This window comes from Salmo salar, chromosome 15 (assembly GCF_965601325.2).
Source record: "Salmo salar chromosome 15, fSalSal1, whole genome shotgun sequence".
NCBI classification, from domain to species: domain Eukaryota; kingdom Metazoa; phylum Chordata; class Actinopteri; order Salmoniformes; family Salmonidae; genus Salmo; species Salmo salar.
In genome coordinates, this window is record NC_138305.1 from 50,901,058 (window position 1) to 50,927,942 (window position 26,885).

At 41.6% G+C, this 26,885-nt stretch overlaps 1 protein-coding gene across 1 annotated transcript; it reads right to left on the minus strand.

Annotated features, from left to right (window-relative positions):
* Positions 1-26,885, minus strand: si:dkey-177p2.18 (phospholipase B1, membrane-associated). Its single transcript, XM_014145136.3, has 15 exons — positions 26,490-26,885; positions 25,219-25,309; positions 23,738-23,796; positions 18,777-18,844; positions 18,489-18,532; positions 17,714-17,834; positions 16,100-16,151; positions 15,525-15,605; positions 15,355-15,420; positions 12,314-12,405; positions 10,009-10,090; positions 8,357-8,458; positions 6,506-6,601; positions 5,961-6,032; positions 1-1,228 (listed from the first exon to the last, which is right to left on the minus strand). Exons 2-15 carry the CDS (start codon positions 25,247-25,249, stop codon positions 1,067-1,069), a joined length of 1,128 nt encoding a protein of 375 aa, XP_014000611.2. The 5' UTR covers positions 25,250-25,309; positions 26,490-26,885; the 3' UTR covers positions 1-1,066.

Sequence of the window (26,885 nt, forward strand, 5' to 3'; positions counted from 1 at the left end):
AAACTGTTTATTGTCCTTTAAAACAGATACACAAAGTTAAGTTTGAATATGTATGAATATGTCTCAGTCAGGAAATAGGAAAAATATCATTAATTAAATTCACTGTGCACGGTCAAAAGCAGTGACTGCAAACTGTCCTTCTGTAAAAGGCTTTTTGGGGGGGGGGGACAAAAAGTGTTTCTCAGGTTTCCCGTCGAAAAACCAATTATCTCATGCCTATAGTCTATGGAAGACCTCACAGTTCACATGTTCACCTAAATACGCTATTTTCAAAGCCAGCCCATTATACTCTCAATGCAACTCAATGTTTATTATGCGGTTCTTGCTATTCTAGTCTAAAGGAACCAGAAAATGCTAAAATAATTCGCCTCAGAGCAAACCCATTGAAACAACATGAGATGAGCTAAATTTAGCCATCACCTGGTCTTTTTGTTTGGTGTGGATTGTTATTGTAGAAGGGGTTCACAATTAGATGAATGATGAACAGGCTCTGCCAAAGCACAGGGGAAAAGCACAATGCCTATTGACAGTCCCATCCCCCTCTCAATGATAGATAGATTTGTAAAGCAGCTTGTGTCATTCTGTGTGTATCGGACGTCACCAACACGCACACATTACACTGACATATCGAGTCCATCTCCAAGATCCGATTTCAATTGTTGGTCTTTTTGTTTTCTCAGTCACAGCCATAGAGATAGATAGAGAACTTATATTTGTATCTGTGCCATTATAGTGTCTGTGACAGCATGGGCATCTCCATTTTGAAGTAGTCAATTTTCTTCTTCACAATTAGCTTATTCCTCCTGATGACCCGGTTGGACATGACTCCAACAGGGTCACCAGGAGGGATCAGCCAGTTGTCTACATGAAAATGGTAGAAGACCTCAATGGCGCTGCCCATGCTTATAAGGCCTTTTGGCCACTAGAGGCCTCTATCATTCTCTATGGTCACAGAACACAGGGGTTGGTAGAGGCCCAGGTTCAGTGGGCCCTCTTGTGTTCAATACTTGACAATATTGCCTATATTCACCCCACATAGAAGTTTATTACAGTATTATAGAGAGTGTTATAGAGAGGCTAAAGCAGTGATGGCCCAGGACAGAATACCAGCCAGGACAACAAGAGGAGACAGAAGAAGGGTTTCCCGCGTTGGAATAGCCGACCTGGGGACAACGGGTTTGGTGGACTGGCCTCTTTTGGCAGGTCGAGTGTAGATGTAGGGGTGATCCTAAACATCCAAAACAGCTTTAGTCACGAAAGAAACTGGTCAACAATAAATTTGAGGTTACTGATAAACAGCTTCTATCTCCAGGCCATCAGACTGTTAAACAGTCATGACTAGCCGGCCTCCTCCCAGTAGCCTGCCCTGAACCTTAGACACTGTCACTAGCCGGCTACCACCCGGTACTCAACTCTGCACCTTAGAGACTGCTGCCCTATGTACATATAGTCATTGAACACTGGTCACTTTAAACATCTTTACATGTTATTTTACCCACTTTATACAGTGCATTCGGAGAGTATTCAAACCCCTTGACTTTTTCCACATTTTGTTGCGTTACAGCCGTATTCTAAAATGTATTAAATATACACAACCGTTCAAAAATTTGGGGTCACTTAGACATTTCCATGTTTTTGAAAGAGTTGCAAAGAAAAAAGCCATATTTCATACTGGCTAATAAAAATAAAAGATTAAGATGGGCAAAAGAACACAGACACTGGCAGAGGAACTCTACCTAGAAGGCCAGCATCCACGGAGCTGCCTCTTCACTGTTGACATTGAGAATAGTGTTTTGCAGGTACTATTAAACGAAGCTGCCAGTTGAGGACTTGTGTGGTGTCTGTTTCTCAAACTAGACACTCTAATATACTTGTCCTCTTACTCAGTTGTGCACTGGGGCCTCCCACTCCTCTTTCTATTCTGGTTATAGCCAGTTTGCGCTGTTCTGTGAAGGGAGTAGTACACAGCGTTGTATGAGATCTTCAGTTTCTTGGCAATTTCTCACATGGAATAGCCTTCATTTCTCAGAACAAGAATAGACTGACGAGTTTCAGAAGAAAGTCCTTTTTTTTTGGCCATTTTGAGCCTTTAATCGAACACACAAATGCTGATGCTCCAGATACTCAACTAGTCTAAAGAGGGCCAGTTTTATTGCTTCTTTAATCAGGACAACAGTTTTCAGCTGTGCTAACATAATTGCAAAAGGCTTTCTAATGATCGATTAGCCTTTTAAAATGATAAACTTGGATTAGCTAACATAACGTGCCATTGGAACACAGGAGTGATGGTTGCTGACAATAGGCCTCTGTACGCCTATGTAGATGTTCCATTACAATTCAGCCGTTTCCAGCTACAATAGTCATTTACAACATTAACAATGTCTACACTGTATTTCTGATCAATTTGATGTTATTTTAATGGACAAAAAAAATGCTTTTCTTTCAAAAACAAGGAAAATTCTAAGTGACCACCATTTTGTTAACGGTAGTGTATATTTTTCTACACACAATACCCCATAAAGACAAAGCAAAAGTTTTGCAAATGTATACAAAATAAAAATCGTATTTATATAAGTGTGCAGACCCTTTGCTATGAGACTCGAAATTGAGCTCAGGTGCATCCTGTTTCCATTGATCATCCTTGAGATGTTTCTACAACTTGATTGGAGTCCACCTGTGGTAAATTCAATTGATTGAACATGATTTGGAAAGGCACACAACTGTCTATATAAGGTCCCACAGTTGACAGTGCATATCAGAGCAAATGCCAAGCCACGAGGTCAAAGGAATTGTCCGTAGATCTTAGAGACAGGAGTGTGTCAAGGCACAGATCTGGGGAAGAATACCAAAAAATGTCTGCAGCATTGAAGGTCCCCAAGAACACAGTAGCCTCATCATTCTTAAATGGAACCACCAAGACTCATCCTAGAGCTGGCCACCTGACCCAATGGAGCAATCGGGGAGACGGGCCTTGGTCAGGGAGGTGACCAAGAACCCGATGGGCACTCGGACAGACCTCCAGAGTTCCTCTGTGGAGATGGGAGAACCTTCCAGAAGGACAACTATCTCTGCAGCACTCCACCAATCAGGCCTTTCTGGTAGAATGGCCAAACGGAAGCCACTCAGTGGAAGGCACATGACAGCCCTCTTCAAGTTTGCCAAAAGGCACCTAAAGACTCTCAGAGCATGAGAAACAAGATTCTCTTGTCTGATGAAACCAAGATTGAACTCTTTGACCTGAATGCCAAGAGTCACGTCTGGAGGAAACCTGTCACCGTCCCTACGGTGAAGCATGGTGGTGGCAGCATCATGCTGTGGGGATGGATTTCAGAGGCAGGGACTGGGAGACTAGTCAGGATCGAGAGAAAGATGAATGGCGCGAAGTACAGGGAGATCTTTGAAGAAAACCTGCTCCAGAGTGGTCAGGACCTCAGACTGGGGGTGAAAGTTCACCTTCCAACAGAACAACGACCCTAAGCAAGTCTTTGAATGTCCTTGAGTGGCCCAGCCAGAGCCTGGACATCGAACATCTCTGGAGAGACTTGAAAATAGTTGTGCTGCGATGCTCCCCATCCAACCTGACAGTTTGAGAGGATCTGCAGAGAAGAAATGGGAGAAACTACCCAAATACAGGTGTGTCAAGTTCTAAAACCCTTTTTTTTGCTTTGTAATTATGGGGTATTGGGTGTATATTGATGAGGAAAATGTTTTCTTTAATCCATTTTAGAATAAGGCTGTAACGTAACAAAGTCAAGGGGTCTGAATACTTTCTGAATGCACTGTATGTATATACTGTATTCTTGTCATGGCTCATCCTATGCAACTACTACTGTACACACCTTTCTATTCAAAAAACTATCCATACTGTCTATGCACGCCATTCACATACATATGCAGTGGCAAGAAAATGTATGTGAACCCTTTGGAAATACCTGGATTTCTGCATAAATTGGTCAAAATGTTATCTGATCTTCATCTACGTCACAACAAACACAGTCTGCTTAAACTAATAACGCACTAACAATTATACGTTTTCATGTCTTTATTGAACACACCGTGTAAGCATTCACAGTGCAGGGTGGGAAAAGTATGTGAACCCTTGGATTTAATAACTGGTTGACCCTCCATTGGCAACAATAACCTCAACCAAATGTTTTCTGTAGTTGCGAATCAGACCTGCACAACAGTCAGGAGGAATTTTAGACCATTCCTCTTTACAAAACTGTTTCATTTCAGCTATATTCCTGGGATGTCTGGTGTGAACTGCTCTCTTGAGGTCATGCCACAGCATCTCAATCAGGTTGAGGTCAGGACTCCATAAGGTGTATTTTCTTCTGTTGAAGCCATTCTGTTGTTAATTTACTTCTGTGCTTTGGGTCGTTGTCCTGTTGCATCACCCAACTTCTGTTGAGCTTCAATTGGTAGACAACCTTCTCCTGCAAAATGTCTTGATAAACTTGAATTCCTTTTTCTGTCGATGATAGCAAGCTGTCCAGCAAAGCAGCCCCAAATCATGATGCTCCCTCCACCATAATTTACAGTTGGGATGAGGTTTTGATGTTGGTGTGCTGTGCCTTTTTTTCTCCACACAGTGTTGTGTGTTCCTTCCAAACAACTCAACTGTAGTTTCATCTGTCCACAGAATATTTTGCCAGTAGCGCTGTGGAACATCCAGATGCATTTTTGCAAACTTCAGACGTGCAACAATGTTTTTTTTTTGGACAGCAGTGGCTTCTTCCGTGTTGTCCTCCCATGAACACCATTCTTGATTAGTATTTTACGTATCGTAGACTCGTCAACAGAGATGTTAGCATTTCTGTAAGTCTTTAGCTGACACTCTAGGATTCTTCTTAACCTCATTGAGCATTCTGCGCTGTGCTCTTCCAGTCATCTTTGTAGGACCGCCACTCCTAGGGAGAGTAGCAACAATGCTGGACTTTCTCCATTTATAGACAATTTGTCTTACCGTGGACTGATGCACATCAAGGCTCTTAGAGATACTTTTGCAGAACTCTGGAAAGGGTTACAAGTCAACAATTCTTAATCTTAGGTCTTCTGAGATCTCTTTTGTTCGAGGCATGGTTCACATCAGGCAATGCTTCTTGTGAATAGCAAACACATTTTTATGAGTTTTTTATAGGGCAAGGCAGCTCTAACCAACATCTCTAATCTCGTCTCATTGATTGGACTCCAGGTTAGCTGACCACTAGGGGTTAACATACTTTTTCCAACCGACACTGTGAATGTTTAAATGATGTATTCAATATAGACAAGAAAAATACAATACTTTGTTATTAGTTTAAGCACACCATGTTTGTTTGTCTATTGTTGTGACTCAGATGAAGATCAAATTTGATAACCAATTTATGCAGAAATCCAGGTAATTCCAAAGGGTTCACATACTTTTTCTTGACACTATATATTTATATTCTCTGGTCTGGAAGCTAAATCCCTACAATTCTATCCATTTTGCCATGGGGTTTTGTACTGTGTATTTAAATGCTGTATTCTCGACATGCTCATTCTATTTCTACTACTGTACATTGCATTTTAGTTACACTACATTTGTGTATATACTGTACTCATTTATATACTGGATACCTCAATCTAATATATCTACTATTGTACATATCATTCTTAATATATCTTGTGTAAATTAATCCGGTGTATATACATATAGATTGCATTTGGCTTACTGTTACAGTGCTACAGTATTTTGGTTAATTGGATTCATTCCGAAATTTCTCTTTTTTTTGCATTATTATTAGTGTAATTGACATTTCACTGCATTTTTAAGAGCTAGTAACATCTGCTAAACTGTGTACGTGACCAATAAACTTTGATTTGAGTTGTATCCTATTCCTACATCCATTCCCCTATCATAATATATAGTCTGTTATATTTATATGTAATAGTATCAAATACAAAGAAAGGACACTCAGTCACAGCTCAAGTCTTACCATGGGTGGGCAGATGAGCTCGATGGGGTCAGAAAAGCTTGACACCATAAACTTCCCTCCCTCTGGCTGGAACTGGGGAAATTAGATAAGAAACATCGCTAATGTTTAAACTATTGTACCTTTCTGTTATTTCTTGTCATGCTCACTTCCAAATACTCCATGAACAATTACAACATTCCTCACATATGCAGTGTATGGAGTTACAATCAGCATGTATATAAAAGGGTGTTGGGATAATTCTGACCTTTCAAAAGAAAGGCTCACAATTCAGAATCTGCTACTGTCCCTCTTTTTTGATGTGTCATGGTTTTGGATAGTAGTATGTTTGACAACAGGATCATGGCATCTTTCATTTTTACACCTTTCCAGGAGTGAAACATCTGCAGTAGGACTAATAACCAGCCTTCACTCAGCCAAAGTGACATAACAGTCATTAGCGGCAGACTGAATGGAGAAATTGAATTAGCAATGCTCATGACCTTTGACCCTGCTAGCTAGATATTAGCATCTTGTTAGCATCCTGTTTAGCATTATGTAGCGCTCACCATGTTGTTCCACAGCCCCTTAGCTAGCTCCTCATGGCCCTTTATGGTGAAGTGAAAGCAGTCATGGGTGAAAAAGGTCATGTCGATCTTGCCATTCTGTACGGAGAGACACAAACATCACAACAGTGACAGGTCATGAAATGATTCCCAACTATTCACACATAAATGTCTCTGTGAGTGTGTTACCATGCATGATTATCTCACATAGTCTTATATACAGTATCAGTCAAAAGTTTGGACACACCTACTCATTCCAGGGTTTTTCTTTATTTTTTACTATTTTCTACATTGTAGAATAATAGTGAAGACATCAAAACTATGAAATAACACATATGGAAGTATCCAAAAAAGTGTTAAACAAATCAAAATATATTTTATATTTGAGATTCTTCAAAGTAGCCACCCTTTGCCTTGATGACAACTTTGCACACTCTTGGCTTTCTCTCAACCAGCTTCATGAGGTAGTCACCTGGAATGCATTTCAGTTAACAGGTGTGCCTTGTTAAAAGTTAATTTCTGGATTTTTTACACAAATTAGTTGTTGTGACAAGGTAGGGGTGGTATATAGAAGATAGCTCTATTTGGTAAAATACCAAGTCCATATTATGGCAAGAACAGCTCAAATAAGCAAAGAGAAATTACAGTCCGTAATTTATTTAAGACATGAAGGTCAGTCAATGCAGAAAACTTCAAGAACTTCTTAAAGTGCAGTCGCAAAAACCATCAAGCGCTATGATGAAACTGGCTCTCATGAGGACCACCACAGGAAAGGAAGACCCAGTGCAGATTATAAGTTAATTAGAGTTAACTGCACCTCAGATTGCATCTCAAATAAATAGCTTCACAGAGTTCAAGTAACAGACATATCTCAACATCAACTGTTCAGAGGAGACTGCATTAATCAGGCATTCATGGTCAAATTGCTGCAAAGAAACCACTACTAAAGGACACCAATAATAAGAAGACTTGCTTGGGCCAAGAAACACGAGCAATGGACATTAGACTGGTGGAAATCTGTCCTTTGGCCTGATTAGTCCAAATGTGACATTTTTGGTTCCAACCGCCATGTCTTTGTGAGACACAGAGTAGGTGAACGGATGATCTCCTTATGTGTGGTTCCCACCGTGAAGCATGGAGGAGGTGTGATGATGTGGTGGTGTTTTGCTGGTGACACTGTCTGTGATTTATTTAGAATTCAAGGCACACTTAACCAGCATGGATACCACAGCATTTTGCAGCGATACGCCATCCCATTTGGTTTGCGCTCAGTGGGACTATCATTTCTTTTCAACAGGAAAATTACCTATCACACCTCCAGGCAGTGTAAGGGCTATTTGACCAAGAAGGAGGGTGATGAAGTGCTGCATTAGATTACCTGGCCTCCACAATCACCCGACCTCAACCCAATTGAGAGGTTTGGGAAAGCAGCCAATGAAAAGCAGCCACAAGTGGTCAGCATATGTGGGAGCTCCTTCAAGATGGTTGGAAAAGCATTCAAGGTGAAGCTGGTTGAGAGAATGCCAAGATTGTGCAAAGCTGTCATCAAGGCAAAGGGTTTCTACTTTGAAGAATCTAAAATCTAAAATATATTTTGAAATGTTTAACACTTTTTTGGTTACAAAATGATTCCATATGTGTTATTTCATAGTTTTGATGTCTTCACTATTATTCTATAATGTAGAAAATAGTAAAAATAAAGAAAAACCCTGGAATAGTAGGTATGTCCAAACTATTAACTGGTACTGTATATATAAACTATGTGAGATAATCACACATAGCTCATAAATAAAAATATATTGAAACATGCTTGAAACAGCAAAAGGATTCCAGGTAAAAGTCAAGAGACTTTACCGGGAGGCGAGGAGGGTCTGCTTGTTTCATGAAGGGCTGGAGAACAACGGCAAAGTCCTCCCTGAAGAAGCTATCGCTGTGGAGGAGCTGCTCCAGCCGTTTCTGGATAGTTAATGAGGTGTGTGTTAGTGTAGGGCTAGAACAGAAATATGCACACTGCTGTGAGGTCAGACATTGTAAAGACGTCTTTTCCAGACGTTGAAAATAAGTTTTTTCCGGACATTCAAAATAAGTATTTTCCGGAAGTTGACATTGATAAAACTACATGTCAATGAAGAAATCATTATTTCACATTCCAAAATGTTCATTCAAATTTAAATAGGAATATGGAGCCAACTGAAGATTGCAGTACAGAATATTTATTATTGCTCCCATCTGTCACATGTATCTATGTTCGCTTTTTCAAAAGCTTAAGAACTGGCAGTGGTCATGTTTAAAGTTTCCAGACCAACAGAAAGAAACAACAGAAGAACACTTCAACTACATTAACAATCTCAGTAACGGTTTCAGAAACATTTTTCTTCTTATGACTGTGATATGTGGTTGTTTAACTACCTTAGTAGAATGTCACTCTGGATAAGAGTGTCTGCTAAATGACAAATGTAAATGCAAAAATTAACACTGGGTATTATTTTAATGAGGTCCGCTCTCCAAACAAGACCAAATTTGGTCAGTCCGGACCTTATCTGAACCAATCATAGACGTCTACGTTTCACAAGTTTGGACAGCATAGCACAGTACAGTAGAGCACAGTAGAGTACAGTAGGGTATAGTCAGGTACAATACATTACATTATACTGTACTATACTCTATTGAACTATACTACTTTTCTTTACTGTCCTGTACTCTGCTGTGGTCTACTGTTTTGTACTATAGAATACTGTCCTGTACTCTGCTGTGGTCTAGTGTTTTGTACTATAGAATACTGTCCTGTACTCTGCTGTGGTCTACTGTTTTGTACTATAGAATACTGTCCTGTACTCTGCTGTGGTCTACTGTTTTGTACTATAGAATACTGTCCTGTACTCTGCTGTGGTCTACTGTTTTGTAATATAGAATACTGTCCTGTACTATGCTGTCCAAACTTGTTTATGTTTGGTCAAAATCAAGTCCAGTCCGAACAAATCTGAACCAATTATGGACTTCTATGTTTGGGCCAAATCAAGGCCAGTCCGGACCAAATCTTAAACAACTATAGATGTCTGTTTGGGCCAAATCAAGTCTGGTCCATCCCAGACATCTGTAGATGGTGGAATTAAATTGGATCAGATTTGGTCCGGTCCGAATCGGACCAGAAATGAACGGCTGGGGATGTTGAAAACACGCCTGTGAATGGGGTGGAAATCAAGGCCAGGGCAGACAAAGCAAATTTACACGACTTTTCAACGTCCATGGACATCGGTCAGTGCCCTTGGGGTAGGTTTCAAATACTCAAAAAAACTGTTAAAATACTTTTAACGAGTCTGCCTGGAGTGCCAGATAGGAGGGTTTTGCAGGTTTGGGTCTTTTCTATGAGTTTATTAAGCCAGACAGGTTCAAACAGGCACAGATAAAGTACATTAATAGATTTTTTTCGTTTTTGAAACCCAGGTCTGCCGACACTGATTGGTTTGTGTGCTGTAGGTGGTGGCATTAACTGCTAGGCCACCCACCTGAAACTCTAGGTTGATCTCCACTAGCTCCTTCAGTTCAGGGGAACCAGCCCCGGGCTTAATCAGGCAGGAACAGAATGATCTGGAACAAATTATGGGTCAAGAATCAAGGTCATGTTCAATAGGCCCGAAATGTGGTACCTTCTAAACTTCTACCAATAAGAAACGCTGTGAAACATTTTGCTACAGTGTGTTCTAATGAGGACGACCCTAGGATCCAACTCAGTTACATAACAATTCAGGGCATCCTACGGAGATTTAAAATTTTAACGTGGGGTTCCACATTTTTATTTATTTTTTCACCTTTATTTAACCAGGTAGGCAAGTTGAGAACAAGTTCTCATTTACAATTGCGACCTGGCCAAGATAAAGCAAAGCAGTTCGACAACATACAAAAACACAGAGTTACACATGGAGTAAAACAACATACAATCAATGATGCAGTAGAAAAAGAAATAAATAATAATAATAATAAAAAATAAATAAATAAATAAGATTATATACAATGTGAGCAAATTATGTGAGATAAGGGAGGTAAAGGCAAAAAAATGCCATGGTGGCAAAGTAAATAAAGTATAGCAAGAAAAACACTGGAATGGTAGATTTGTAGTTTGAAGAAAGTTCAGAGATAAAATATAAATAATATGGTGCAAAGGAGCAAAATAAATAAAATAAATAAATACAGTAGGGGAAGAGGTAGTAGTTTGGGCTAAATTATAGATGGGCTATGTACAGATGCAGTGATCTGTGAGCTGCTCTGACAGCTGGTGCTTAAAGCTAGTGAGGGAGATAAGTGTTTCCAGTTTCAGAGATTTTTGTAGTTCGTTCCAGTCATTGGCAGCAGAGAACTGGAAGGAGAGATGACCAAAGGAGGAGTTGGCTTTAGGGGTGACCAGAGAGATATACCTGCTGGAGCGCGTGCTACAGGTGGGTGCTGCTATGGTGACCAGTGAGCGGAGATAAGGGGGGACTTTACCTAGCAGGGTCTTGTAGATGACCTGGAGCCAATGTGTTTGGCGACGATTATGAAGCGAAGGCCAGCCAACGAGAGCGTACAGGTCGCAGTGGTGGGTAGTATATGGGGCTTTGGTGACAAAACGGATGGCACTGTGATAGACTGCATCCAGCTTGTTGAGTAGGGTATTGGAAGCTATTTTGTAAATGACATCGCCGAAGTCGAGGATTGGTAGGATGGTCAGTTTTACGAGGGTATGTTTGGCAGCATGAGTGAAGGATGCTTTGTTGCGAAATAGGAAGCCGATTCGAGATTTCACTTTGGATTGGAGATGATTGATGTGAGTCTGGAAGGAGAGTTTACAGTCTAACCAGACACCTAGGTATTTGTAGTTGTCCACAAATTCTAAGTTAGAATCGTCCAGAGAAGTGATGCTGGACAGGCGGGCAGGTGCAGGCAGCGATCGGTTGAAGAGCATGCATTTAGTTTTACTTGTATTTAGGAGCAGTTGGAGACCACGGAAGGAGAGTTGAATGGCATTGAAGCTCGTCTGGAGGGTTGTTAACACAGTGTCCAAAGAAGGGCCAGAAGTGTACAGAATGGTGTCGTCTGCGTAGAGGTGGATCAGAGATTCACCAGCAGCAAGAGCGACATCATTTATGTATACAGAGAAAAGAGTTGGCCCAAGAATTGAACCCTGTGGTACCCCCATAGAGACTGCCAGAGACATAAGCGACATCATCATACCCAATAGAGCGAGTTGATCACACCAATATTTAAAATCTGCCACGATTGTCATTATTGGCTCGTCTTAATTTGTGCGCTCCTTAGAGGAACATAAACATTGGGAAGAGACAATAATATCATCAGAAGTTGCCCTGCCATAACCTGACAATGCCATATTGCGTAGTCTACCTTTGATGCTTATTCCCCATAAGCCCCTAGAGCCCTCAAACTCAACTCTGGACCTCGAAGCCAGTCCCACTCCATTATGTTTGTTGTTGCCCTCTAATCAGGGACTGATTTAGACCTGGGACACCAGGTGGGTGCAATTAATTATCAGGTAGAACAGAAAACCAGTAGTCTCCAGACCTAATAGGGAAAGAGTTGAATACCCCTGCCCTAGAAAATATTTTCAAGATGATGTAGGTGCAAGGGAAGAGTGACTGTGTTCATTATGGTTTACATTTCAAGGAGATTTGACAATTGGCTCAAGGAGGGGTGAGGCGAGAGGCTTGAGGGTGCTGAGGGTGTCCTAAATTTACACCGTAATAGGCTGAGGGTGTCCTAAAATGTACACCATAGTGCGTAGTGGTTGCAAGGTCAAAGGGTCAAAGCCAGGTCACTCACCGTTGGAGCAGGCAGCCTGGGGTGGGCCTCTGGACCTGCCTCAAGGTTTCCATGGGCAGGATTTGAACTACATTCACAATCATACGTGGAACCTAGACCGCAACCATAGAATTAGAATCATTCTATTTCTATGACCGCAACAAAGAGAAATGCAAATGTTGCCATGGTAACACACACTATAATGCATTACACAACGGGTGGGTCTAATCCTGAATGCTGAATGCTGGTTAAAACCACATTCCAGCCAGTTACAGAACAAAAAGACTGAACGACTGGGTCGCGTCTCTGGCAACCGAACCAATAGAACGAACGACCAGCCGGCTTGGGTAGCAACCCTAGATTTGTGTCGGGATAATTTATTGTGGAAGGATGAAATAGTATGAATAAATTAATCCAAATAACGTATTTAATGAAAATATGTCAATCATTATTTGAATATGTTGTATAAAAATGATAATGCCCTCAAAGCCGGTGTTTGGAGGAGATATTGGCACAGTTTAGTCATGGACTTAACAACACCCGTGCCAATATATCCTCCAAACACCGGCTTCGAGGGCATTAGCACTTAATTGTACCATGGCATTGTTGAATACTTGTTTCTGATTGGCTTGAAGGGCATTATAGAGCGTGAATTATTTAAGTGATAATGTCCGAGAAGCCAGTGTTTGGAGGATATATTGGCTTTGTCTCGGGCCGGCAAAGAGTGCCAATATATCTTCCAAACACCAGCTTCGAGGGCATTATCAGTTATTAATAAAAAATAAAAAAGGTATCCTTTTTTCTCCCCAATTTTGTGGTATCCAATTGGTAGTTACAGTCTTGTCCCATTGCTGCAACTCCCGTACGGACTCGGGAGATGCAAAGGTTGAGAGCCGTGCATCCTCCGCACCAATGTGTCAGAGGAAAGTACACCTGGCGACCGTGTCAGCGTGCATTGCGCCCAGCCCGCCACAGGAGTCGCTAAAGCGCGATGGGACAAGGATATCTCTGCCGGCCAAACCCTCCCCTAACCCAGACAACGCTGGGCCAATTGTGCGCCACCCCATGGGTCTCCTGGTCGCGGCCAGCTGCGACAGAGCCTGGACTAGAACCAGGATCTCTAGTGGCATAGCTAGCACTGCGATGCAGTGCCTTAGACCACCGTGCCACTCGGGAGGTGTTATCACTTTTATACAATGGTTTACCAACATATTCAAATAGTGATTGATATGTTTTCATTAAAAATGTTATATTCTTATCCCTTGCTTGCTAGCTAGCCAACTACGACTAATTTACAGTCACATCAAATAGTGCAGCCAGAATAACAGCAAAGTAGCTGCATTTGCAGCTGTTTAAGCTGTTTTCTAGTGACATTTATTTGGATAAATCCATAACAATGAGCTAATGAGGCACAATTTTACCTGGCACAGAAAATGTGCTCACTCGTCAGGACACTGTTGTTCAGTGTCCAAGCCAACAACACACTAACACAATCACTTCAAACTGAAGCTGGAAAGACTGCAAATTAGCTGTGTTTAGTTTTTACCTTTTTTCAAGTAATTCTTTTTTGTATCCATAAAAATTATGCCAGCTGATTCATGAAATCGATTGGCTGAGAAAAGCTGCCTGCCTGACTGTCTCATCCTGACTCCCGACACATTCATTACTATGGTACAGCAGGAGATCGAATTAGAATATTGTAACAATGTTGCAAATGTCGGAGTGACAGACTGCAAGGTTTAAACAAATCTCCACTGTTGAAAACAAAATGTTAGTCTAAAAGAAATGTGAGATGACATCTAGACGCTTTTTATAGTGGAGATCAAGTTAATAATTTGCCTGGCTGGGCTGATGAGACAGTGGATTGCGCAGTCAGATGGAACAGCGTAAATAGGCATTTTAACCTCATAGATTTAGCCGGTGGCAACTTGTGGAATAAACACAGACTAGAATGTGGTTTTAACCAATCAGCATTCAGGATTAGACCCACCCATTGTATAATTCCCTTTATAAACTGGGTGGTTCGAGCCCTGAATGCTGATTGATTGACAGCTGTGATATATCAGACCGTATACCATGGGAATGACAAAACATTTATTTTTACTGCTCTAATTACGTTGGTAACCAGTTTATAATAGCACCTCGGGGGTTTGTGGTATATGGCTGATATACCACGGCTAAGGGCTGTATCCAGGCACTGCGCATTTATAGCAAGCTAGGACTGATGGTTTGGTTAGCTAAACTAGCAAGTCTGTTTGTTTAGCTATCAAGGCAACTAATGTAGTTATCTAGTAAACTTGCCAGCTACTTCAGTGGATGTTGAACAAATTTCTACCTGCAAATCAACACATTTCTAGCCGTACATGTGCTAAATTATAGCCATGGTATAAAACGGATAATGCTTTCTCTGGAAAATAATGCAACTCTGTGGAAGGTTAGTTCCACTCCGCTAGTGCATCTTGGAACACACCTTCCACGTCATTCATTATTTTCCAGAGAACGCATAGCCCCTCGTTGATTATCCCTTACCTATACTCTACCATTCTGAGTGTTAAGTGTTGTAAATCGTAGTTCATAATGTGATAAAACAGTATTCTATGTATTTTCCCTATTTATTCAGGGAAGACCCATTGAGAAGTATACTTTAAAGGGGCAATCTGCAGTTGCTACGTCCAATTAATGATATGTACCCATTTATTCTTGAAGAATATAACTTATAAATGCCTCATGAGCTTAGTTCAACTGTCACACCCCATCAGAAGCCAAAAAATGAGCTTGTTTATAAACGTTGGAGAAAAACAAAGTAAATGTAAACAAACACTATAGCCTCAAAACATCGTTAAAACTATCATTTTTATATCATAGATGGTCAGTACTGGCATCCATAGCTCTTGTCTATGAATTTGAGAGTGATGCCATTTCTCCACCGCCATCCCTCATCTTTTTACCAAAACAGGGGCGGGGAGTAAGCTTTGTTTGTTGTTTCAACTGCCGATTGCAGCTTTAAGGGATTATTTAAAAAAATATGAATAGAAAATATTTGTGAGCTCTCCCGATGTTACCTCATTCATTAGCATTTCCAAGGAGTTCGTCATGTAGTGAATGTAATTGTCCACTGAGAAAAGAACCTGGGAAGGAGAGTGTTGAAACAAGCGCCAAAGTAAACACCTTTGCTCTTTCTTTATGATATACACATGAAGTTGCATAGCCTGCATATTATAATGACACAGACCTTATCCTTGCAGTAATCACAGATGTCGTTCATGCCTATGAGAATGGTCAGTAGCTTCCAGTCCGCATCAAAGTTCAGGCCCTGGGTAAAGAAAGGGATGAAAGAGGGGATACAGTAGTCAGTCAGTACTTAATTTACCACTGTAATAAAATTGCTCTTCAAATCAATAAAGCATTCTTAGACATTGGTTTGAAAAGAGAGTTGCTGATCTCAAACGTAATCATAATCAAATCCCGGGTGGGTGCCAGTCTGTTTGTCTAGCTGTTTTATTTTGGCAAGATAATGATTCCCCAAAGCTTTGGTTTGGTATTGAAATGTATTTATTACCAATTTCACATGTGTTTATGGTATTTCCAAATGTAGTACTACCATAATCTCCATAACCACATAGAGCACTGATGAGATCGAGTGGTACACACTTCCAAACACCTGATGTCATTTTTGAGTTCTACACTCACCTATGCTACCCTTTTTTCAGTGATAAGGTCTAAATAGCATATGTTCTTATCAGACGAGTTTGAACATGACAGGGTTTTATCCTATACAGTATGTTGGAAACCTAGTGGGGTTCTTACCTCATAGTTTCTCAGTGTGTCGATGAGATGTCTGGTCTGCCCTGGTAGATTACTAAGGGACAGTTACGCAACATTACAATACACATCATAACACTGAGGCAAAAAGCACCAGCTACGGTCTGCAATTGGTACATTCATTTTTGGACTTTAAATTGATGATAGCCATTGATTCTTGCGGGAATGTAACTTATAAACACTCATGAGTTTAGTTTAACTGTCTTACCCCATCCGAACACCAAATAGAAGCTTGTTTTAACGTTATTGTATGCAAACACTGTATAGTTTCAAAACTAGGTAAACTATCATTTTGAACTCAAGGATGGTCAGTCTTGGCATTCATAACTCCAACTCCATGAGTTTCAGAGTGGTTACATATCTCCAGCCCCATCCCTCAGCTGTTAACCAAAACAAAGGGCAGAGTGGTCAGTTTGTTGTTGTTTTTTTAATCCCAGACTGTAGCTTTAAGCATGTTAAATGTGAAATACGTCTCCAATAGTATTAATGACGTGAATTAACATTTGCACATTTTATTGAATACCAGAAATACTGAATTTACAAGTGGCTGAATCAGACAAAATGTGTTTGTTTGTAAAATGTGTTTGTTTTTTAAAATTACCAGCATTTTGTTATTTCGTGAGTTGTGCAGAACATAAAAATAATATTGAGTGTGTCATAAAATAATTTTGATTCTGATATTATTGAAGCTCAAAACGGTGACATCTTAGCATGGAATAGGCAGATAATATTATCAGGAGGAACACTGGGAAATATGAGTCTTTCAGAACATTATCAGAGAAGGGTTAGTCAAGGCTAGTGTCACCATAGAGTTGGATAGAGAGTAACCCTGGACAGTGCCTTAATTCCAATCAGGTCAGCAGGAGGGGTCAGCCAATTAATTATACTCCTGAGCAAACATTCCATAAATGCAGGTGGCAGTAAATCACCAACCTTGGCTTTATACCGGTTCAGACAATACACAATCCAGCACAACAGGTGGTGATATGCACCTTTTCAGTTTATTTACAAACTGCCAATACACTGTCTCTGTCAATGTCTCTGTCCATGCCATCACAGAAGACACCATTGCAAGGATAGGAGGTGTGGCATCTTTCCATATCTAGGATTGTCACATTCATTACTTATTTTCAAAAGTCTAAATAAAAAACTTTAAAACGAACAGCCCAAATATCAGATTATTTTGAGCTGTTACAGAATGAAATGAACAATAAGTACACAGACAGAAATTAGTCATGAAACAAAATAAATGAGTGTAGCACAGGCAGCTACACATAATATCGTTGAAATCGTCAGATTGTGTATGCAACTCTGGCCTCATGGAGAAACGAGGTGTGACAACAACGTGATTTCGAGGTATGGCTACACGAGACAAGTGTAACTCAAATGTGCAGTGTCATTTAACTCAAATCTGCAGTCACTTAAAAGTTAGTTTAGATATGCTATGAGACATCAGACCACTGTGTTATACAAGCATTGTGCCAGTAGCATGGCACAAACTAGCTTTTTAGTGCACGCAACTCTATGCATCACTTTCATTGGTTAAATCTCTGGCAGACAGACAGTATATTTGCATATTTCACCATTGTGGTTTCTTACAAGGTGTTGTGTCCGGTCACGGCCAGGTTGAATCCTGTTTCGCTGAGGGGGGCTGAGGTTCCATGGACAGTCTTGGCCGGTGCAGCACCAAGCACATTGGGATTGAAAAGCCTTACGATATCTAGAGCACATGCCAAGGAGGGTTCACACAGGGAAAAAATATCAAATATGTATATATAAGTGAGTGCTGGCCTTTTTTATTTGATTGATTTTTGGTTCCAAGCACCCTTTCTATTGGGTTACACAAGAGGATTTAGAGCTGAGCACATTCTCTTCCTTTGTCTCCATCTCTGGGGTGAAGTTTACCCTACATACAGATCTAGGATAAGCTTTCCCTCGCCAATTCTAACCTTAACCATTAGTGGGGGAAATGAAAAACTGACCCCAGATCAGCATCTAGGGGCAACTTCCCCCTACACCTTACGCTCACACAGGTAGAACATGAAGGATGATAGGTCACTGTGCATTCTATCGTCAAGGTAGATGTTGCCTCTAACCATTGATCAAGGATCTGCTATTACTTCAAACCTAACCATAACCAGGCAAAAACAATGCAAGATAAAGCCTGAGTGCCAGTATTGCTGTTCTATTATGACCACTCCTTGTCACTCATTGCCATCTATGGCTTTACAATTATCGAAATTAAGTTGGCAAGAGCACAAACAGATCTGGGACCAGGCTGCCCAAGATCAGTCTGGTTAGAATTAATTTGTGCCAATGAATGACTAATGTTCCTACAAAGCTCAAGGTGCTATTTGAGTCAAAAGACACTTACTTGCCAGTGTAATGACATCTTGGTATGATCCATGGCCCCCGATGCTGCAAGGTACAAGACATTTTCCACTATAGTGTCAGTGTCATTAGGTCGTCATTCAAAAACAATTGCATTACTTCCAAATTATGACAATAATTGACTGATTATTATTAGACAGAGAACTATCATTCAGAATACCCAAATAACGGACAAGAAAGCATACATTACTATGTAAAGTTGTCATCTTGATACAATTCTTATTCTCATCATTCTTGTCATATTCTCATCTAAAGACAATTAATTGGGTACCTCCATGACACGTGACGGAACTCGATAGGAATCCCAAGGACGTTGGTGGCATTGGCACCAATGGCGGTCTGAATAGAGAGGGCAAGACGGTCCATGTAGCAATTCATCAAACAATCAACCAAAAGGTGAGTCATATGTATTAGTAACAATTTCCTTTCCAGTGAGACAGTAACCACAAAACTGTTAATAGCAAACCACAGTATGTTAATCGAAACAGTATAATAGAGCCATGACTGCGATGAATGGTCAAAGATTATTCAACTATGACATTGACATACAGTCCCTTGGGAGAGTACTCAGAACCCTTATTCTAAAATGGATTAAGAAAAATCTGCAATCTACACACAATACCCCATAATGACAAAGCGAAAACAGGTTTTTCAAATTTTGGGGAAATGCTTTAAAAATAAAAACCAGAAATACCTTATTTGAATAAGTATTCAGACCCTTTGCTATGAGACTCGAAATTGAGCTCAAGTGCATCCTGTTTCCGTTGATCATCCTTGAGATGTTTCTACAATTTGATTGGAATCTACTTCTGGTAAATTAAATTGATTGGACATGATTTGGAAAGGCACACACCTGTCTAAATAAGGTCCGACAGTTGACAGTGCATGTCAGAGCAAAAACCAAGCCATGAGGTTGAAGGAATTGTCCGAAGAGCTCCGAGACAGGATTGTGTCGAGGGACAGATCTGGGGAAGGGTACCAAAAAATGTCTCCAGCATTGAAGGTCCCCAAGAACACAGTGGCCTCCATCATTCTTAAATGGAAGAAGTTTGGAACCACCAAGACTCTTCCAAGAGTTGGCCACCCGGCCAAACTGAGCAATCGGGGGAAAAGGGCCTTGGTCAGGGAGGTGACCAAGAACCTGATGGTCACTCTGACAGAGCTCTAGAGGTCCTCTGTGGAGAAGGGAGAACCTTCCACAAACATCTCTGCAGCACTCCACCAATTAGGCCTTTATGGTAGAGTGGCCAGACGGAAGCCACTCTTCAGTAAAAGGGACATGACAGCCCACTTGGAGTTTGCCAAAAGGCACCTAAAGACTCTCAGACCATGAGAAACAAGATTCTCTTGTCTGATGAAACCAAGAGTGAACTCTTTGGCCTGAATGCCAAGCGTCACGTCTGGAGGAAACCTGGCACCATCCCTACGGTGAAGCATGGGGGTGGCAGCATCTTGCTGTGGGGATGTTTTTCAGCGGCAGGGCCTGGGAGACTAGTCAGGATGGAGGAAAAGATTAAAGGAACAAAGTACAGAGAGATCCTTGATGAAACCCTGCTCCAGAGAGCTCAGGATCTCAGACTGGGGAGAAGGTTCACCTTCCAACCAAACAGCAATCCTAAGCACACAGTCAAGACAGCGCAGGAGTGGCTTTGGGTCAAGTCTCTGAATGTCCTTGAGTGGCCCAGGCAGAGCCCGGACTTAAACCCGATCTAACATCTCTTGAGATACCTGAAATAGCTGTGGAGCAACACTCCCCATCCAACTTGACAGAATTTGAGAGGATCTGCAGAGAAGAATGGAAGAAACTCCCCAAAAACGGGTGTGCCAAGCTTGTAGCATCATACGCAAGAAGACTCGATGGCTGTAATCGCTGCCAAAGGTGCATCAACAAAGTACTGAGTAAAGGGTCTGAATACTTATGTAAATGTGATATTGTATTTTTTCATAAATTAGCAACAATTTCTAAAAACCTGTTTTTGCTTTGTCATTATTTTAGGTTGTGTGTAGATTGAGGGGAAAAAACGATTAAATCCATTTTAGAATAAGGCTGTAACGTAACAAAATGTGGAAAAAGTCAAGGACTCTGATTATTTCCGAAGGCACTATACGTGCCAAAGATTAGCAAATTCAACTATTATGATTAAAGCAATCTGCCATTCTGAGTTCAATGTTAACTTTTTTTCTCTCACTGGCCTGAACAGAATTTCTAATGGCCCTGACCTGTGGTGGTTTAATGGTTTAAATGCATTGAGGTCTTGAGCCCACAATAGCTTTAAATTAATTGGTTAGTTGATTTGGTCCAGTCCAGACAGTTCAGTTAAACTCATTACAGTAACTACTTCCCATATATTTCCATGCAGCATTGAGTGAAACTGCTCCAAAATGCTAGACGTGGATGCATGTGTCACGGTTGCAGCGGATGTTGAGTTCCACATATTTATTACAAAGTGAAACTTTAAGCAAAAACAATAAATCAATAAACGAACAACGAAACATGACTACGTGGTGCACATGTACAAACACAAAACAATATCCCACAAACACAGGTGGGAAAAATAGCTACTTAAATATGATCCCCAATAAGAGACAACAATTACCAGCTGCCTCTAAATTGGGAACCATACAAAACACCAACATAGAAAATAAAACCAGAACACAACATAGACATTTTAAACTAGAATACCCCCTAGTCACACCCTGACCGCCTACACCATAGAGAAACAAGGGCTCTCTATGGTAAGGGCGTGACAGTACCCCCCCCCCCCCCCCCCCCCAAAGGTGCGGACTCCAGCTGCAAAACCTTAAAGCAAATGGGAGGGTAGGGGGGGTGATTAGTGTCGGTGGCGGCTCCGGTGTAGGTCGTAGCCCCCGCCCAGACCCCGGATCCGGCCATCGCGCCGGGCTGAACGCCATGCCAGGACTGGGCACCGGCACAAAGAAAGGCTCCGGCTTTGGAGCTGGGTTGGACGCCGTGCCTGGACTGAGCACCGGTGCAGAAGAAGGCTTTGGCGATGGAGCGGGACTGGACGCCGTGCCTGGACTGGGCACCGGCACAGAGGAAGGCGCCGGCTTTGGAGCTGGACTGGACGCCGTGCCTGGACTCTCCAGACCGTTGACCGTCGCCAGAGGTTCCGGACCGTGGAACCGTCGCCGGAGGCTCCGGACCGTGGAACCGTCGCCGGAGGCTCCGGACCGTGGAACCATCGCCGGAGGCTCCGGACAGTGGAACTGTCGCTGGAAGCTCCGGACTGTGAATGCGCACTGGAGGCCTGATGCGTGGGGCCGGTACAGGTTGCACCGGACTGGTGACACGCTCTTCAGGACGAGTGCGAGGAGCAGGCACATGACGTACCGGACTGGGGACACGCACTTCAGGGCGAGTGCGAGGAGGAGACACAGGACGTACCGGACTAGGGAGGCGCACTGGAGGCCAGAAGTGTGGAGCCGGCCCAGGTTGCACCAGACTGCTAACCGAATCATCTGGTCGGATGTTGAGCAGAACACACTTGCACAACATCTCTCTCATCTCTCTCTCCCAACTTCCCCATTGCCTCCCTGACAGTCTCTGGCTCTTCAGGGCGAGTGCAGGGAGCAGGCACAGAACGTACAGAGCTGGAGAGGCGCACTGGAGATCTGATGTGTGGAGCCGGCACAGGTTTCACCGGACTGATGACACGCTCCTCCAAACGCCTGCGTTGCCGCATACTCCTAGCTAACTCCATTCTCCGGTATCCTTCCTCACACTGTTCCATCGATTCCCAGGCGGGCTCTGGCAATCTCCTTGGGTCGACCGACCACTTCTCTATCGCCTCCCTGACGGTCTCTGGCTCTTCCCTCTGCTCAGCCGCCAGCTCCATGTGCCCCCCCCAAAAAAAATCTTGGGGTTTCTGTGGCCGCCGACACCGGCGTTGTCGCTGTCCCCCTATGCTCCTTGGCGACTCCCGCCAAGGAAGCGTCTCATGTCCTCTCATGTCCTCCCAAGTCCAAAACTCCCTTACCTCATTTTCACGCTGCTTGGCCCTTTGTTGGTGGGATATTCTGTCACGGTTGTCGTAAGAACGGGACCAAGGTGCAGCGGATGTTGAGTTCCACATATTTATTACAAAGTGAAACTTTAAGCAAAAACAATAAATCAATAAACGAACAACGAAACCTGACATGCACAAACACAAAACAATATCCCACAAACACAGGTGGGAAAAATAGCTACTTAAATATGATCCCCAATTAGAGACAACAATTACCAGCTGCCTCCAATTGGGAACCATACAAAACACCAACATAGAAAATAAAACTAGAACAAAACATAGAAATGTTAAACTAGAATACCCCCTAGTCACGCCCTGACCTACTACACCATAGAGAAACAAGGGCTCTCTATGGTCAGGGCGTGACAGCATGGTTTTGCATTTACTAGTTTCAGTTTTGAAAAGGTGACACACCAGTTGCTTTAAAGGGGAAATATAAGATTTGAAGAACAACAAAGCAGCCACCCCATCACTTGTTTTGGTAAACAGCTGAGGGATAGGGCTGGAGAAATGTAACCACTCTTTAAATTCATAGACTGTGCTGTGGATGCAATGACTGACCATCCATGACATCAACGTTATAGTTTTAAAGGCCCAGTACAGTCAAAAACGTGATTTGCCTGTATTTCATATACATTTCCACACTATGAGGTTGGAATAATACTGTGAAATTGTGAAAATGATGATAATGTAAGTAACTAGTGTAAGATAAAATAATGGTTTTGTTGAGATGGAGTTTTTCCACACCTCTGCCAATAACAGCTAGTTTTCAGTTTTCCCGTCCTCACTCAGACCACTCTCAGACAGTACTAGCAACATTTTTATTACATTCAAAACCATCACAGTAAAGTACAGAAATGGTACCCAGAAATGATTTGATATTGAGATAAAAATGTCTGCATTGGACCTTTAACCGTGGTTTGAAGCTATACAACGTTTGTTTATCATTTCATTGTTTAGAAACAATGAAGCAAAATGAGCTTATATTATGGGTTTTGATGGGGCACGGCTGTTAAACTAAGCTCATGAAGCACTTGTAAATTATATTCTTAAAGAATCAATGGCTATTTATCATTAATTGCAAAGTCCAAAATGGGATATACCAATCACGTCCCCCTTTAACTTACACCCACAGCCCCAAAAACTCTGGTCAAGAGTCAAGTGTAAAGTGTTTGTGTTAAGACAAACTCAACGTTGAACTCACCGTCAGAGAATCCCCAAGGGCAGCAATGACTTTAATGTCCGCTGCCTTTACCAACTCAACTAAAGAGCAAGAAGAGAGACAAAGTCAAGAGAAAGGACACATTGGTGGATATTGAGAGAGAGAGAGAGAGAGAGAGAGAGAGAGAGAAAGAGAGAGAGATTTATAATGACCAGCCATAATGCACACATTGCTGACCAAGGTGGCCTCCTACACTGTCCACATATCATATTAGGTTGTAGAGGGCTAATATAAGAGGTGTGTCACTGTGCTTGCTTCCTTTTTTGTCCCTCACTGGGCTTGGACCAGGAACCATCTGCCTGGCAAACATACGTGACTGCCTGCTTGACAGGCGGTCACATCTTTATTTATTACACTAGAAAAGCTAGCAATACAATAGCGTGATTCGATTTCAAGCTAGCAATACAATAGCGTGATTCGATTTCAAGCTAGCGATTCGATTTATAGCTGGGGAAGGAGGTTACGAATCCAACACCATTAGACTAACAACATTGATTCAATTGTTCAACTCCAACAAGGAAAACATACAACAGGGTTTCCCAACTGGCGGCCCGCGGATGATTTTATTTGGCGCCCGAAGTTTTCTGTGCAAAAACAATAATAATAATAAAAAAATATATATTCAAATATTGCTTTACACAAAAGACTAAAACTCCAGCAAATAAGCTCCAAGTGATAAAAATTTTGGAATCTGTTCCAAAGTATTTCCAAGTATACATACATAGCAGATAGATATACAGTGCATTCGGAAAGTATTCAGACCCTTTGAATTTTTCCACATTTTGTTACGTTACAGCCTTATTCTAAAATTGATTAAATCATTTTTTTCATCTCATCAATCTACACACAATACCCCTTAATGACAAAACAAAAACTGTTTTTATACATTTTTGCAAATGTATAAAAAAAAAAAATGAAATATTACATTTACATAAGTATTCAGACCCTTTACTCAGTACTTTGTTGAAGCACCTTTGGCAGTGATTACATCCGAGAGTCTTCTTGGCACACCTGTATTTGGTCTGAATACTTTCCGAATGCACTATAGGTGATCATATACAAATGCAAGCAAGGTTTGAAATTATTACGTTTTAGTCAAATATAATATCTGTTGGGCGTCTTGCAATCAATTTAGTCTACAAATTATTTGTAATTATGTTCCGGCCCCATGACCATCCGCTCAAGAAAATCTAGTTGATGATCTCTAACATACAGTATTTTCTCAGAGAGAAGGCAGTTGAAGATGTCTCTAAGGACTGGTCTAGGATCTACCCCCAAAACCCTGTTCCCAGGGCTGGACATTATGGTGCTGTTTCCTAGCCTTACAAAGCTGCCTGATTCCACAAGCTTACATTAATACCATGTCTGGGAAACCACACCTTTGCGTTAGAGAATAAGACTGGCCTGGAATCAGTTCACATATTGACTTTCTAAATCAACTCTCAAGGATGGTTCCATCTTACCTGATGCGGGGACAGTGGGCGAGCGACTCATGTCAGGACATTGGAAAGGAGAATGTGTGAAGTTCACCGGTCTGGTTTTCTCTGGAAACTCCTGAAACAAGAATGAGAGTGAAGGAGAGAAAAGAATAGATATACAGATAGAAGGTAAAACGCAGTAAATATGTCTGTACATATTTCTGATTATAATGGGGAAAACGATGGTCCCCTGGTACCAAGACGAGTTGCAAGGGAACAAGAATCCACATCAGACGAGAAAGATGTTCCAACCTCTAAGATACAACTGCGTGTGCGTGTACATGTGTGTGCGCGTGTGTGTGTGTGTGTGTGTGTGCGTGCGTCAATTGCTATCAATACCGAACAAACAGCTACAAACATTCAGATAACCTGACATGACACTGAAAATATTAACTTGAATAACAAACAACCAAGGTCATGTAGTCATAGCAGAATCAGTCAGTCATGTCATTAAAGAGACAGTTCACCCAAATTACAAATCTGGTTTTCCTAACCTGTAAGCAGTCTATGTACAAGTTATGACAGCAATCCATGCTTTGGTGTAGTTTCCCTGGCAGTGGCTGGCACTGTTTCCAAAATGCTAATGTTTTAGCATGTGGCAAAAATCCCATTCAAGTCATGGGACCAAAATGAGCATTTTTCACACATCAGGTTCTGCTAAAATGTAAGCACGTGGAAACAGTGCCAAGGAAACAAACCAAAGCATGGATTGCTGTCATACCTTGTCCATAGACCGCTTACAGGGCAAGGAAACCAATGTCATTTTGTAATTTGGATGAACTATCCCTTTAACTGTAGCATGCTGTACATCTACACATACCAATGTGTAAGTGATGTACACACAGACCAATGAAGTATCTTCAGGTAATTCAAGTCAGGTAACAAATGCTTAATTAACATAATGTAGATCAATATTTAGCATAGGTCCCCTTGATGTGAGACGACATAACACATTTATAAGCACTAAATAACCATTCAATAAAAATGCCATTGATGAAAGAGAATTTAAACTTGTTACTATCATTGCTATGAATGTGTTATGAAGGCCTCTACATTACCAATGGTTACCAAAGGCGCATACTGAAGATAAAAGCTCTGGGGTGAAGTTTCCCCTAGGTGCAAATCTAGGATCAGCTTCCCCACCCCCAATCCTAACCTTAACCATTAGTTAAGAAATGTAAAACTGCTCCAACATCAGCGTCTAGGGGCAACTTCACCCTACACCAAGATGATAAAAGGGTCAAAGGGGACAGTACCTTGTGGAGAGCCTCCTGGCTATAGTGTCGTATGCCTTCCTCATACTGCCACCACCACTTGTTGCCTTAGAAGGAGACAGTATCCATGAAGGGGTATCTTCCCAGCAGGCAAAACTGGTTGGAATGATGTCATTACAACAACCAGAAACTGGTTAAAATGACATCATTATGATGTCATTACAACCAGTTTTGCCTACTGAGTATGTCCTGGTGCTTACATAACCCAGCCAATACAAAAGACCAAGAGAAACTGAAGTCAGGTTATGCGGAAAGCATATTTTTTCTGTTGTGATTACGATCTACTTCTGTAGTCTTCATTATCATCGCTGCGGGCTGCCAAACTTTTATATGTCTAACTTTTGAAACCAAAAATCCCTGATGTTCCTTTGTGAACAG

Coding starts and splice junctions, on each gene's coding strand:
- si:dkey-177p2.18 (XM_014145136.3), bottom strand. CDS start 25,249: ATGAGTCGCTCGCCCACTGTCCCCGCATCAG. Junction 18,845..23,737: donor CCCTTGGGGATTCTCTGACG/GTGAGTTCAACG, acceptor CTCTCTATTCAG/ACCGCCATTGGTGCCAATGC. Junction 15,421..15,524: donor GTGATTACTGCAAGGATAAG/GTCTGTGTCATT, acceptor TCTCCTTCCCAG/GTTCTTTTCTCAGTGGACAA.